The 14,374-nt window shown below is 42.5% G+C and overlaps 1 protein-coding gene across 3 annotated transcripts in view; it reads left to right on the top strand.

Moving 5' to 3' along the window:
* RAB11FIP3 (RAB11 family interacting protein 3) overlaps window positions 1–14,374 on the top strand; it is a 175,943-nt gene that overhangs the window by 148,515 nt on the left and 13,054 nt on the right. For all 3 annotated transcript variants that reach the window (XM_032799401.2, XM_032799400.2, XM_075069369.1), the window contains 3 exons: window positions 6,134–6,169; window positions 10,374–10,467; window positions 13,149–13,252. In XM_032799401.2, coding sequence (XP_032655292.1) covers window positions 6,134–6,169; window positions 10,374–10,467; window positions 13,149–13,252 — 234 coding nt within the window. The remainder of the gene's footprint in view (window positions 1–6,133; window positions 6,170–10,373; window positions 10,468–13,148; window positions 13,253–14,374) is intronic.

Below are 14,374 nucleotides of genomic sequence, written 5' to 3'. Positions count from 1 at the left end.
TGTCTATACTACAGCTGCACTGCTTTTATAGCATTTCTAATGTAGGCATACCCTACTAAAAAGAACGGCTCTGAATTCTTATGACAAACAGCTGCATCAATTGTTACAGCTTTCAAAGGACTCAAAGAAAGGCATTCAGCCTGATGCTTTATCTCCAGCTATGCAGTCAATGAATAAAGATGCTAGATTTTTCTTGATGCACTGAGAGCCTCATTTCTACCCACATTACAAGCTTCTCAGGTAGGTGTGATGGAGGAATTCCAAGGCCAGCCCAAATTCTTGTTAATTAAAGAGGGATTTTCACAGTATCCCAAGAGAATTGGGCCCCTGATCCCGGTAAATTTGTCAGAATTATGGGCCCAACTCCCTCGGGCTTCTCTGAAAATCTCAGCCTCACTGGTTTAAATACATTGTGGTTTTCAAACTGATTTAAGTTAAAGAGCTGCAACTTTCTCATGTAGCCACACCCTCTGACTGACCAGGAGCGCTCTGTGAGGCAGAACAGACTTACCCCAAATACCATTTTGTGATTCTGTGCTATCAGCCCTATAGAAAACCTGAGAAATTACAGATAATCGTTTAAAAATTGTTCTATGGAGCTGCAAAAAGCCATTGGGCATGATGAAGCAAGAAAAGGAGGAAGTGACGACACAACGAGTTTGACAAAAGAGGATGCTGGTACTGAGACATCTGAGCATTCAGACTAGAATGTGAATAGAGGCAGTGTCTAAGAAGGGTAACAGCTATTTTAAAATTTGCCAGAAAAACATAAGTAGCGCAAGCAGAGATACTGAAGATTTACTTCGAATGGAAGAGCCCAGATTAGCAAGAGGAAGTAGACCTCCAACTTACTTAATAACTCATGACTAGTTCAGAGATACAAAAGAGGTTGCAACAACCAAGTCAAGAAGCTCTGCAAAATAATAGCTTTCTCCAAACTGAGGGCAGCTCATCATGGAAGATTAATCATGTTCTGCCCAGGAAGGAGACAGAATACATGCATATTATACTGCATGAAGTCTAAGCTGGTCACCCAGCTGGAGAAGCAGTTGGATCCAAGTGCTAGCCAGCCCCTTGAAGGAAGATCAGGAAGTTGGAAGTTGTCAGTGAAAGCTCTCTATTGTTGGTGTCTTGTGAAGATGTAAGAGTTAGAGAGCAGAGTAATGGTGAAAGAATCAGAAAGGGACTGATGAAAAATGACAACAAGATTACAAAGAAATAGGATCCTCAAGAATATCTCCTGCTTTGGAAAGGAATTCTTGCTGATTACAAGGAGTGGACTTCTAAGAAGGCAAAGAAGGACAAAAAGCAGGCAGAGGACACAGTAGATCCAAAGAGACTAGTGAAAAGTGAAAAAAAACAAACAAACAAGGAGTCCATGTGGCACCTTTTATCATAAGCATCTTTCCCAAATCTGGACCTTAGCGTCCAAAAATCTGGGTGCCTGCATGAACCCCTCTAAGCTTAATTTCCAGCTTAGATCTGATCTCGCTGCCACCAGCCAGAAATTCCAGGGTTTTGGCTCCCTCTGGTCTCCCCAAAACCTTCCCTGGAGGGACCCCAAGACTCACGAGATGATCTCACAACAAAGGAAATAACCCACTTCCTTCCCCTCTCTCTCCCACCCAGACTTTCTCTCTGGCTAACCTGAGATACTGGATGCAATCTCTTTAATACAAATCTACATATACCAGAAAGATGTCTCCTCTATGTCCAACAATTGAGACCAAACCATACAAAAGGAAACAGAAATGATTCCTATTCTCGTCTTCCCTCCCCCAATTCCCTGGTGCCGCGAGCTTAACCCCTCCGTGATCTAACACAAAGAGAATTCCCCTCCCCTTCTGTTCCTAGCCAACCAAGAGAAAAAATCAAACAAGTCTTAGATAAGAAAACTTATATAAAAAAGAGGAAAAAAACACACAACATAATAATCTTGCATTAAAGTGACAATACACCAGGGCTATTAACTTAAAAGAAAAAATATGAATATATCAGCCTTATTCAAAAAGACATCAATTTAAACATTCAGCAAAACTACAAACACAGTAAACAAACAAAACATATAAAAGCCTATAGTTTTGCTACCTTTGTACTCACAACTTTGAAACTGAAGATTAGAAGCTTGAAGATAGAAAGAAGCCTCTCATAGCCGAGAGACAGACAAAAGACTCAGACCCCCAAAATGCCCTCCCTGACTTTGAAAAAATCCGGTTTTCTGATTGGTCCTCCGGTCAGGTGTGTGGTTCCCTTTGTTAACCCTTTACAGGTAAAAGAAACATTAACCCTTAGCTATCTATTTATGACAACCTTAGAGACTAACAAATTTATTTGGGCATAAGCTTTCATGGGCTAGAACCCACTTCATCAGATGTATGAAGTGAAAAATACAGGAGCAGGTATAAAGGTATAAGTGGTAAGTGACACTGGTGGGTGATTTGGTGTAAGTGGTGTCACCTATGTATTCTATGAGTGGGGTTGAGCAGGAAGGGAGCACGGGGTTGCCTTCATGGAGCACAAATTAAAGATTGCCTACCCTGTTCATGAGTTTTGTTTACATCAGTAGTAATGAGAAAGCCAACAGCTCACTGAACAGAAACCCATGTAGTGTTCTGGGCTGAGATCTGGTAGATATGACTGCACAGGAACAAGATAGTAATGAAATATCATTGACAGAAAGTTAGACTGAATCATTTACCTTGTATCTTGCCCTGGAGGCAGCCAAACTCTGGCTGTGTTGGCCCACCAAGGGGAAAGAACTCCGAAGAAGAGCGCATTCTGCTGAGAGAACTGAATCCACACAATAAACAGCAAGAACATCCCAGCTTGTATTACATGCTGTGACAGAATAGGGGCTGCAAGATCCTCTTTCAGGCAATGGCCTTGGACCACTGGTGACTTTGAAGATGATTACCAACACCTCGCACCCAGAAGAAAACAAGGAATATCTAACACAGCCAAAATGTCTGGCAGTAGGAGCAGCATTGCAAATCCTAGATCTTTTTTTCAGCAATGCTTTCCCTGATCACAGGAAACCCTTCAAAGGAGCAGTCTGTGCTGTGAAATAAACAGCAAAAACACCCCCAAACCCTGTCTAAAATGTACCCAGGATTCCATTGTCAGATGTGTGTGTCTGCTGCCAAGCTGCAACTGCTTCTACCCAACCATTGCAATAGGTAGATAAACTTGAAATACCTTTTGTGGATAGATGCACCTCTCATGCCTGGGATCCAAAGGTGCCCAGATACACTTTTGATCAGCCATTTGTGAAGGAAAAACAGATTAATCTCTCTCAGATACGAGTGACATGCATTGATTTTTTTTTTTCTTCACAAGTTCTGGAGAAGCAGTATCTAGCCCTTTCCATCAGAGAGGGGAAGCGAATTTACAGAATCCTTGAAATCTCACCAAAAGTGATTCCTTCACTCAATAGAAATGTCAAAAGTTCACCGTCAAAACCACGATTAGGAAACCAGTTATCTTGAAAAGCATGGTCAGCCAGTGCTTCCCAGAAACTATTCCTGAGTTGATCCGGTTCAAGCTATTTTTAGTTCCTCCTTCTAAGGGGTAAAATAAGCATTTCACCTCTGATCTACGTTTTATGTCCATTGCCTTTCCTCTCTGCTCAGCCAACTGTTCATTTAAGTTTCTGGATCTTGGAGTGTGACTCTCACCAATATCTGACTTTGAGAATTTTTTTCAGAATGCCCCACATTTTGAGGGGGAAAAACATTTACTTTATCCCTAATTTAGTGATACTATAACAACAATAAAATAAATAAAACTGGCCCAGTTGCTTACTTCTTGCATGTAAACATATAGATGCAGTTCTATTCATTTCTATTTTTCTTTCTCTCTCTTTTTTACATTTTTAAATTAGGAGAAAGTGGGGAAATGAACGTTCCATCTTTGTGATGATACCCGGCTTGACTAATTAGAACTTTTATCTTGTCTAAAAATCTCAGGAGATGTTGGAAAGTGAGAACGGGGAATAGGTTTGCAAGAAAAGTAAAATTTTTGAATGAGTGACTCAGACCCTCCCTCTCTGGGAAGGAGTTTCCTCTGTAGCCCCTGATCCTTCCTCTTCTCTCCCTCTGTTTCCCTCCCCCCGCCTGAAAGGAGAGGGAGGTATTTAGCAAGTCTGTGTGATTTGAGGGAAGAGAGCTGGTCTAATGGCTTTGAGCATCCAGGCTGTTTCACAAAAGCTGGAGGGTAGGGCTGACTTGCTCAGTGCTTGGGACAGCAAGTTGCTCTGGCCAGGGACGGCTCTAGGCATTTAGCCGCCCCAAGCATGGCAGGCAGGCTGCCTTTGGCAGCTTGCCTGCAGAGGGTCCACTGGTCCCACAGTTTCGGCGGACCTCCCGCAGAAGCCGCGGGACCAGCGGACCCTCCGCAGGCAAGCCACCAAAGGCAGCCTGCCTGCCGCCCTCGCAGCAACCAGCAGAGTTCCCCCAGTGGCTTGCCGCCCCAAGCATGCGCTTGGCGTGCTGGTGCCTGGAGCCGCCCCTGGCTCTGGCCAGTTGAGGAGAATAAAGGGCAAACATTTTAAACCTCTACCAGTTTCTGGAAAATACCTAATTATAAATGCTCCATATCATCTGCAACATCTCATTTACTACAGTAGTTCCCTGTACATGGAGATACTGTGTTGCAAGCATCAGAACTTTAGAAATTGACAACCTCACTTCTCATACTGTAGCATTGCTCTGGGCGGGAGCAAGGTTCTGTTTAGATTTTAATCCACCTCCTTTCCTTTGAGGTGGTGGACGCTGGAGTGTCCCAGTTTATCCTCTTGCAGGTTTCCATGTGATCATGGTTTTGAAGAATCCAGTTGTGGAGGGAAGTTAAAGCCATTATTTCCCAAACTTGGGACAAGGGGATTGAATAAAGGAGAAAGAGAAGATTCTAGAGGAAGCTGATTTTTTTTTAAGCAACCACTTGATTACTGTAGCACACAAAAATATATGTAAAGAAATTTGAGACACAATATGCAGTAATTAGTCCTAATTTTGGTTGCATATTTGTAAACTTAAAAGAGGAAAATAGATAAACCATGACTTTTAAAATCACCTGAAGTGGCAAATAGCAAGTGACTGATGTGAAGAAAGTGTTAATCTGTTACATTGTGAGCAGAGAGGTCCTGTGACCAGGTGCTTTTCTTCATCATAGGTGAGCTATGCACTGAGAGAGGGTTGCTACGTCAGAACATTAAAGCATTGATGTTGATATGTCCTTATAACATACGCTGGTTTAGCATGCTAAGTATTTAAAAAGAAAATACAATTCTGTAAGAGGCGACTCTGTCTGCTGCTGCTAAGTATAGCTTATGAATGGACCTGTTTCTAATACTTGAAACATGATCTTGCTTAAAATCCAGTCTTCCTGATTTTAGATGCAAACACAGCTGCATATGAGGGAGGGAGAGAAGAAAAGGTCAAACAAATCAACCCCCAAAATCTGGAGAAGTCCCTGTCTGAAATACAAGCAGCCAGCCAGTCATATGTCAACCTATGTTGCTATGTCCGATGTCAAACACAATTCAGTAAAATTATAATTGTTTGGAGTTAGTGAAATACAGAGAATAGTTCATTGAGCTGTTTGCTTTTTAATTATTATTTTTTGCTCTCCATACTTGTGATTCTAGTACAGTTGCCCTGTTTTTATTTGCAGCAGGATATTGCAGTGTTTTCTTTCAGAGATGGGCTCATTGTCTGCACAAGCTTCCAGGTGGATCAAGTATATTTCAGGCTACAGTCCATTTGTAATGGGTCTGAGTCCCACCAAGCTCAATTCTTCTATTAGCACTTTTCCTAGGGATCTGCTTTCAGGACTGAAATCAACGAGTTAAAAGAGAGAGCACCTTGCTGGACCAATTGAAACTTCTTCAGCAATGACAAGTGCTGTATGTTCCAATTCATCATGACATGTTGTTAAATGTGTGCAAATTTACCTGGATTTTTACATGGAGATTGCCTCAGAGAAGCTGAGTAATGCATGTCTGATGTGCTGTGCTATCGTGTTAATTTTAAAGGATATGCCCCATGTCACCATTCAGTTTGTTTCCTGTTTCCCCTTGCTCTTCACTCTCAGTTTTCCTGACTCTGTTTTCCTGTTGTTTTTGTTCATTTCACAGTCCAAATAAAAGACTCTCAAGCAAGAAGGTAGCAAGGTACGCTGATACTTTTTATTATCCTTTTGTTGTCATTAAGGAATGTGCTTGTGTAGGTTGTTGCATGTATAATGGAATTACAGCTATCTACATAAATGTGCAAAATTTTACTTCTAGAGAAATGTACTGTACATTTTCTGCAGTGTGTAATGGACGGCAATTTTAATTCACATTATAGATTTTTAAAGATTTTTTTTTAATCATTAAAAAGATATTTTCAGAATGCATTCACCTCTGGAGCCTGACTTACACATGACTTCTCCCAGGCTGTCCTCCCAGACCCCCAGTCTAGGGATGCCCAGAGCGTGAGAGTCTGCAGGAGACTTTGCCCATGTTGAAAACTCCTAGTTACTGATGTACCTGCTTTTCTGTATCATCAGTACCTCTAGCCCAGACAGTTGAGTGAGCCCTTGCCCGGTCAGCTGAGTAGATGCATCCAGTCAGAAATTAACCCTTTGCCACACCACTAAAACACCAGTCCACGCAGACAGATTCACTGTTTCTGTTTTGCTTCTGCCATATTTAGAGTTATGTGCTCCTCCCTGTTTGACTTCATGGATGCCATGAGACTTACTCCTCATCTCTTCCACACATGTTTCATGGACTCCTTAGGAATTTTTAAACATAGGGGCAGAGCTACTCTCCCCAACTGTGTCTTTATATTATTGCGTATGTTTCCTGTGGTATAGGGACGGTCTTAGGGCTTGCCTACATGCAGAAATTTACCTCTATTTATACAGATACAGTGGTAGTGATATAATTTTGCTGGTAAATTTCCCCATCTAGACAAGCCCACGTCTCTGATTCTTGCAGTGATCTGTTAAAGGAAGCACTCTGACTGGGCTGTTTTATTTTCACAAGGGATTTAGGTTCCCAGTAATGAGGGATGGGAGGAAGCAGTTCATTCTGGACATAATGCTTTCATCACTGTCACATGAGAGTGCAGTCATTCAAATTTTCCCCAACAGTTTATCTTGTTTTCAAGAATCCTGGAATGCTGAAGGGCCAGGATCTGCTTGGTAATGCTTTAAGGATCCCTGTCTCTCTAGTGGAGTTGCATGAGGAAATTTGTAACAACTAGCCAATGAAACTATGAGACCTTCTCCCTGTATAACAAAAGGGCAGACACCACATTTGCTCTGAAATTCTCTCGGGAGCAAGATCATTGAGTCTCCGTAGCATTTTGTCGGTTTCGTATCTTTTCCTTGAAGGGGTTGGTTTTAATACTTCTTTCCACGGTGTTTCTTTTCTATAGCTGAAGGAAAAAGTTTGTCCCAGCTGTCCAAACCTGTCTTTTTTATTTTCGTGTGTTAATTCTCTGGTATACTGACACCCCTCTCTAGGATTTTTGGAAATCTAATTTGAGACTCAGCTACATTGTTCCCTGATATCAGAGGGGTAGCCGTGTTAGTCTGGATCTGTAAAGGCAGCAGAGAATCCTGTGGCACTTCACAGACTAACAGACGTTTTGGAGCATGAGCTTTCGTGGGTGAATACCCACTTCGTCAGATGCATTGTTCCCTGATGCTCTGAGAGAGGATTTAGGGAAGAGGAAGCTTTTGGGATTTCTGCTGTTCTTACACACACTCTTTTGTTTCCAAGTCTCTCTAGTTTCAGGTCTGGTTGGGATGTTTGGGAAACATGGGCTGGTCTTTTGAATAGTCTGTGTGATGATTTGGCACCCTCTAGAAACGTGTATTCTCAGATCCCAGAAGTCTGTTTACTTAGTGGCATTCCTGAGTGGGTCAGTCAAGCCCTGGAACAAATTCCAAGAAATCTTCACTCCCCGTGAATCTGTTGGGTTTACAATCAAGGGAAGGGCTGGAGATTAGGTCTCTGTCAGACTTGTCCTAGGGAAAAAGATTCCCTGCCCTGCTTTGAGCAGCTCAGGAGTTCTTTGGAAATATTTTCCAGCTGTTTTCCCACATTGTTTCTTTTTAATTTTTCCTGTAACCAGCAAACGTTTCCAGACTTGGTTCTTTCTCGCTGGTGAGGAAATGAGTCTTGAGTATTGCATTTTATGGTTCTCATACTCTCACTTTCAAGCTATTTGTTAGAAACTTTTTAGCTTCTTAGTGGTTTTAAGCTAGAAGGCAAGTTTCCAGACTTCCTATTTAAGACTAGCCCTTTATAATTTGACCTTACGTGACTCCAGAGGTTCTGAGCACTCCTGCACTCAATTAAGTTGTTTCTCTTCCATGTGCTTCAGATACCATCAGCTTTAATTTAAGATTAAGCTGTCCCCTTGCCATCCTCTCATTCTTGTTTGTTCTTATGTGATATTTTAAAGTTTTGGAGTACTAGATCCAAAATCACAATTCTAGTTATTTTCATACCTAGAAATTTGGCTGTAGTCAGAGTCACAAATTCAGAGGTTCTCTGCTTAAGCAAACGGACCTCTTCCTGAAAAGTTATTCTTCCATGTGCTACTTGCTGAGCTCTCATTAACAGCACAAAGTAGTTCAGTGATATTGTGATGCTTTAAAAAAAAACACAAGCCTTCTTGATTCTGCTTGGATGCATACACACCGTCCTGATGGATGCAGACCAGGGGCTCTAGTTCACAAACCTCAAATTTCTTCAGTAGGAGAGAATCCTTTCCATGGTCAATAACTATTTTATAATCATTCTGCCTGGTTTGCATGGTGTGCTTGAAATCTTACTGACACCGTGTCATCCAACACTGAGGCGTTTCCCAAGGATGTGTCCCAGACCTTCAGTTCAAAATATTAAAGGTTTTTGTAGAAAGCAGTAGGTAAAAAGGCAGAGCCGACCTATGTTAAAACTCTGAGGATCCATTCTGTGCCTTCTTTCTGAATAGTAGTCAGCATACTGAAGGGCCATTTGTCAGTACTTAAAGACCAGATTAAGAATTAGGATGCTACTTGCTTAAGAGAAGATTGTCTTCAGGGATTCAGATTAGCTCTGTTTACTTTTAACTCCCTTGGATCAGCAAAAGTGACCAAAGGAACTAGCATCATCTTTTGTGACTGCGAGCCTTGTCAAGAAATGGTTTTCAATTTTGAGAATGCTCAATACTTTGTGACCACTGAAGTAGCTAGAATCTATTAATATACTGCCCCTCCATCATAATGCTTCCATGCTCTGGTCAAGGGAGGGGCTGTGTTCCTGCCTCCCAACCCTTATTGTGACCTGCCCAGTTCAGATTCCCAAAAGTGAGGAGGTAATGGCCCTTTGTTCCTCCCATTCCCCTTAACACCCCCCACCATCTCCAGCACCTACGCTCCTAACAATGTATTAGCCATAGAGTGTGGGGACACAAGCCATAATACACCCATGTTACTAACTGGTTACAGACTCACGTAAAAGCTGCAGAGAGTGAGCCAGTAAAACTATAGTTCGTGTATCCTCAGCTCTCTCTGTATCTGTAGTTCTTGATGCAAGTCCTGTGTTTTTTAATTATTCAAGGTTGTAATAATAATTCTGCTTTCCCCCATCCCACCCCGACTGAGGTGGAATACCGCACTCAGCTCCTGTAGAACACGTGTCATTACATTACGGGTGAATGTCTAGACTGACTGTGAACAGTGTCCTTTGAAAGAAAACAAAAACCCAAATGTTACAAGCCATAGCTAATGATTTACTAGTCTCCCACTTGGGGAGCTGGAGTTGAGTGTGTATTTCACAAGCTCAATTCACTCCCCATTCCTTTCTGGCTTTGTTATCTCTGGGGAAAGCAGAGTACTTTTAGTCCTGCTGCTCTGGAATATAAGTGTTGAGTTCGAAACGAAATGAAGTGTGGAAAGTAAGCTCTTACCTTTCCATATTCCAAAGAGCAAGAATAAGAGGCGATAGCACCACGTTCCAACACTACCAGTCCATTTCCCCTCTGACAGCCAGGTGCTATTCACTAAAAGTCACAAGCCTAGTGAAGATTCCTGCCCCACAGTTAGGCAGTACTGAGGTGTTGTGGGATGCTGACTCTTGTTGGCTTGTCAGAGCCTCATTTGGTGAAAGTGAGGCCCACTACTCGATAGAATCGCTGTTTTGCCAGAATAGCCTCCCGGTTTCATCATCGTCACCTACTGTCACCCAAAAGAGAGCAATGTGTGTCCCAGTGTCTCCTGCAGGAGACAGGGTGGAGAGCTGAGAGAAATTGTATAAGAAATGATACTTTGCCTTCTGCAATGTTCTCTCTAATGGTCGTCTTGCTTTGGGTTGGGTTGGTCTGTCTCGGATAAAGGCACTTACATCAGACGGGCACCCTGACTGCAGATGCTATGGAAGAACCTTTCTGTGACCACACGGAATGTGCGGATGAGGACATCACTGACAAGGTATGAATGCTATTGCAGCTGCCTCTGAAGTTTTAATGGAGGAATAGCTTCTGAGTGTCTCACTAAGCTTATCTTTGACATCGAGTGGTTTTTCTTTGGGCGGAGGGAGCACATGTTCCTAGTGGTTAAACCAAGATGACAGGATACCCAGGTTCTGTTTCTGGCTCTATTTGATGCACTGGGTGCTCTTGGGCAAGGCATTTCTTTGTGCATCAGCCTACTCATTAATGAAGAGGGTAAAGGAGTACCCACTCCTGAATGGAGTAAATAATGGTTTACCATGCTTCAAGTTCCTGGGACAAAAGGTGTTTAATTACTTGCTATTATTGAATGCCAGCTGACACTGGGTAGATAACTACTGGGGACAGGCGGTTAACTCAAAGCATTCTGTACTGTCTAGGGGTTGCGATTTGACAAAATGCTCAGAAAAGGCGTGGAGTGTTGCTGCGTTCGGGTTGGGAGATCGAATTCCAATCTTTTCAGTGGGTGTTAAGGCTCGTTGCACAGCTTGGGCTGAAGATTGCTTCATGGTAAATGGCTTGTGGCTCCTCCTGCCCCTCTACAGTTTACTAAACAATGCTCTGTGTTCTGTAACCTCTTATAATAGTGACAGGGGGGAGAGGTCTGTCCCTCTGTCTCAGGCTGTGTCAGCATCCCTTATGTCACTTGGTGTGGTGTGAAGAAACCACCCCCCATGGGGACATAAGTGACACTGACGTACACGCTCGTGCACAGTACTATGTCAGCAGGAGAGCGTCGGCCGCTTGTGGAGATGGTTTTTATCCTCTCCCATCATAGAGCATCTCACTAGGCGCACTGCAATGGTGCGGCTGCATCAGTAGAGCTGCGCTGCTGCAGTGCTGTACATATAGACATGGCCTTAGTCTGAATGAATGATGTCTCTGACACGGGTGGTAAGATGTATAGTATTTGCATACACTGTATTTGAAGTTGGTCATTATAACCATTCATAGAGCAATATTAATACTGAGAAATATATGTTAAATCGACTTATTTTATAATTGTTTCATAATGCTATATACACTGTTGTCTAATGCTACTCTTCTTAGGAAGCAAAGCTATTCGTGTCTTTCACTCATGCCTGTTCTGCTCAGAATTTGTCCTGCAGCAAGGCTATAAATGCTGACTTTGTGACATCTCTATTTAGTTCCACGTTAACTTACTGGGGAGTTTATGAGCAAAGGATCATGTGGCAGGAGGAGGAGAAACTGCATTCGGGAAAGGAAAGCTTTACTCAAACATCAATAGCTAAAAATAGCTGAGGGAACGTGGAAAACTTCAAGCCAAGTGAATTGTGTTTTGTATAAATGTTTGCCTCAGTGTGAAAATACCTCTTTAAAACTGCTCTTTAATTCTGACATCCTGAATAGGAAGACGAGTGGAGCTGTGGGTATGACACAGAAATAAATATATATGCATACATAGACACATTTCTTGTGCATTTGACAGCACATTAATACAATAATTTATAGAACTGTATCATTTATTCTGTCTCTTTGAAGAACACAGGCCAAAATTTTCACACCTAGATGCCTGAAATTCAGCTCCTGTTTCAAAGTGCCCTGGCTTCGAGGTGCTGAACTCCTGCAGCTCCCCTTCACCTCAGTGAGATTTATGGGTGCTCAGCATTTCTGGCCACTCTGAGCCCAAATACAGATTTAGTAGCCTAACGTCGGGCACCCAGGTTTAAAACATTTGGCTAGAGTATTGTCAGGATTTGGTTTATACCCCAGATTCATGGGCTTGGTATAGATTTGTTCATCATTTGTCCTTCACTCTAAATTAACATGTAAAATTCATTTTGGGGCATATCCAAAAATGAATTAGTTACTTGTTGTGTTGTTGTTGTTCTTATCTCAATAATTATGACTTTAGTTTTTGCACAAATAGATACTTTGTGCTCAGGAAAGTACTCCCACCTCCTGCTTGTTTATCAAACACAGTGACAATTCTCAGTCCTCTTCACTGCAGCCGTAGGGATGGTGTCACAACACTGAGTGCTGCACTCTCACAGAGTGGTTGAAGGGTCTGAAGAACACTTTGCTGATTGCACATGTAACATCGCCTTTTTAATAAGGCTGAGAGCAGAGCAGGGAGTTATGTAACTCAGGAGGAGGAAAGGAAATAATTCTAAGTTAACATTCAAACCCCTAAAGTGCAGATTTTTTTTATAACCAAAGGAAAGTTAATGTATCCAGCTTGTTTTTGCAACTCTGCAGGAGCGTCTCTTAAAGGGACACCATCAAAGTAAAATCTAGTCAATGTTTAAAAGGATTTTAAAGTAGTTTCTGGTTGTAAACCAGCCCTTGAGTCCCCTTTCTATAATATCTGTGGCTCGGCAACAGTCTCTTCCTTTTTCCTAGTCTCTCTCCATCTGTGAAAAGGACAAAAGGGACATAGTGTCCCTTCTAGGTAGTGTGACACACATTATCAGCTGGTATACACTGTTACAGTTCCATTGGAGCTATGGCAATTTCCACCAGCTGAGGATCTGGCTCTATAGAGCCAAATGTTCAAAAACTTAATGAGGATGACCACTGATGTGGCCTTTGACCTCAAAGGAGAAGCACCAGTGAAGCATTTGGCCCTGTTTTAGTATTATGGAACACTTCTAAAATTTAGGAGCTAAATTCTGAATCCTCCCTCTCTTGCTTGCACAGGTCATCTGCCTGGAGAAGAGGGTAACAGAGCTGGAAAAGGACACAGCTGCAAATGGAGAGCAGCACAGTCGGTTAAAACAGGAAAACCTGCAGCTGGTGCACAGGTGAGGGTATTTGGCTTGTGTCACAGAAGCAAACATATATCCTCATGAGGAGTTTCTAAGGGCTTGTTTGCACTGTGCAACAGTGTGCACTAGAAGAGTGTGAATTCTCACACACATATTGCATACCAAGTGACCTTCATAGACACTGCTGACATCCACTAACAGTTCCCTGTTTCAATGTTAGTGCGCACTAGGGGACTTCTACTTAGTGCACCTCACAATTCACACCCCTGGAGCGTGCATTGCTGAACCGGGTAGGGAAGCCCTTAATGTAGTTTAGAACTGTTCTCTTTCGTCTGCTCCCTGTGTGAATTAGGATCCACACATGCAACTCTCTCTAAGGTTATTGTCTCTGAGCACAGCTGCCTTTTCTTTAGAACTCCCTCTGTTGGGTTAAGTGTGTGATGGAAGCACGCCAGTGGAAAAGGAGTGAATAGAAAGATAAAGAAGAGACTATTAAATCTTAGCAAATCTGCCCTCCCTCACAGATCTAAATTCCATTCCTGTCAAAAGCCAGCAGGCATCCAAACTGCTGCCTTCGCAAAAGGCCTTCTCCGCTTCATTTTCCATGCCTCACCTGTGTGCTTTTCTGTGCCACTGACTGACTGCTGGGAATTCAGGTAATCTGCAGATTGGAAGGTCTGAGTCTCTGACTTTCTGGTAACAATGCTAGCTTTATGTTCCAATAGTTCTAAATAATCTCTCCAGCTACACATAACCTAATCAGTAAACTCTACATGGCAGGGATGGTCTTTTTTGTTGTTGTTGTGGGTCCAGTGCCTAGAGCAATGGGGCCCTGATCCTTCACTGGGGCTCCTGGCTGCTGCTGCATTACAAATAATTAACAATAATATTGAGCATTGCTATTTGGGAAGGGAGAGTGACTGTTTTTTTCACTCTGGCCTTTCATTTAATCCCTTGCATTTCAATGGGAGCTAAAGAAGTATACTGTGTCCCTGACTCCTCAGTCCTCCCCCCGAAATGCCCCTATTGCTTTTGGATGTTGGGACAAGTATAAATCTGTGAATTTTATTTAACCCTTGGGATTTTCAATCTGAGGGGCTTCTGTTCTCCAGGGTGTTTACGCTCCTCAGATAAAGCCATTAGTTTATCTGTAGGACT

The sequence above is a fragment of the Chelonoidis abingdonii genome, chromosome 9, assembly GCF_003597395.2.
Source record: "Chelonoidis abingdonii isolate Lonesome George chromosome 9, CheloAbing_2.0, whole genome shotgun sequence".
Taxonomy (NCBI): domain Eukaryota; kingdom Metazoa; phylum Chordata; order Testudines; family Testudinidae; genus Chelonoidis; species Chelonoidis abingdonii.
This window is presented reverse-complemented; position numbering and strand designations above follow the sequence as displayed.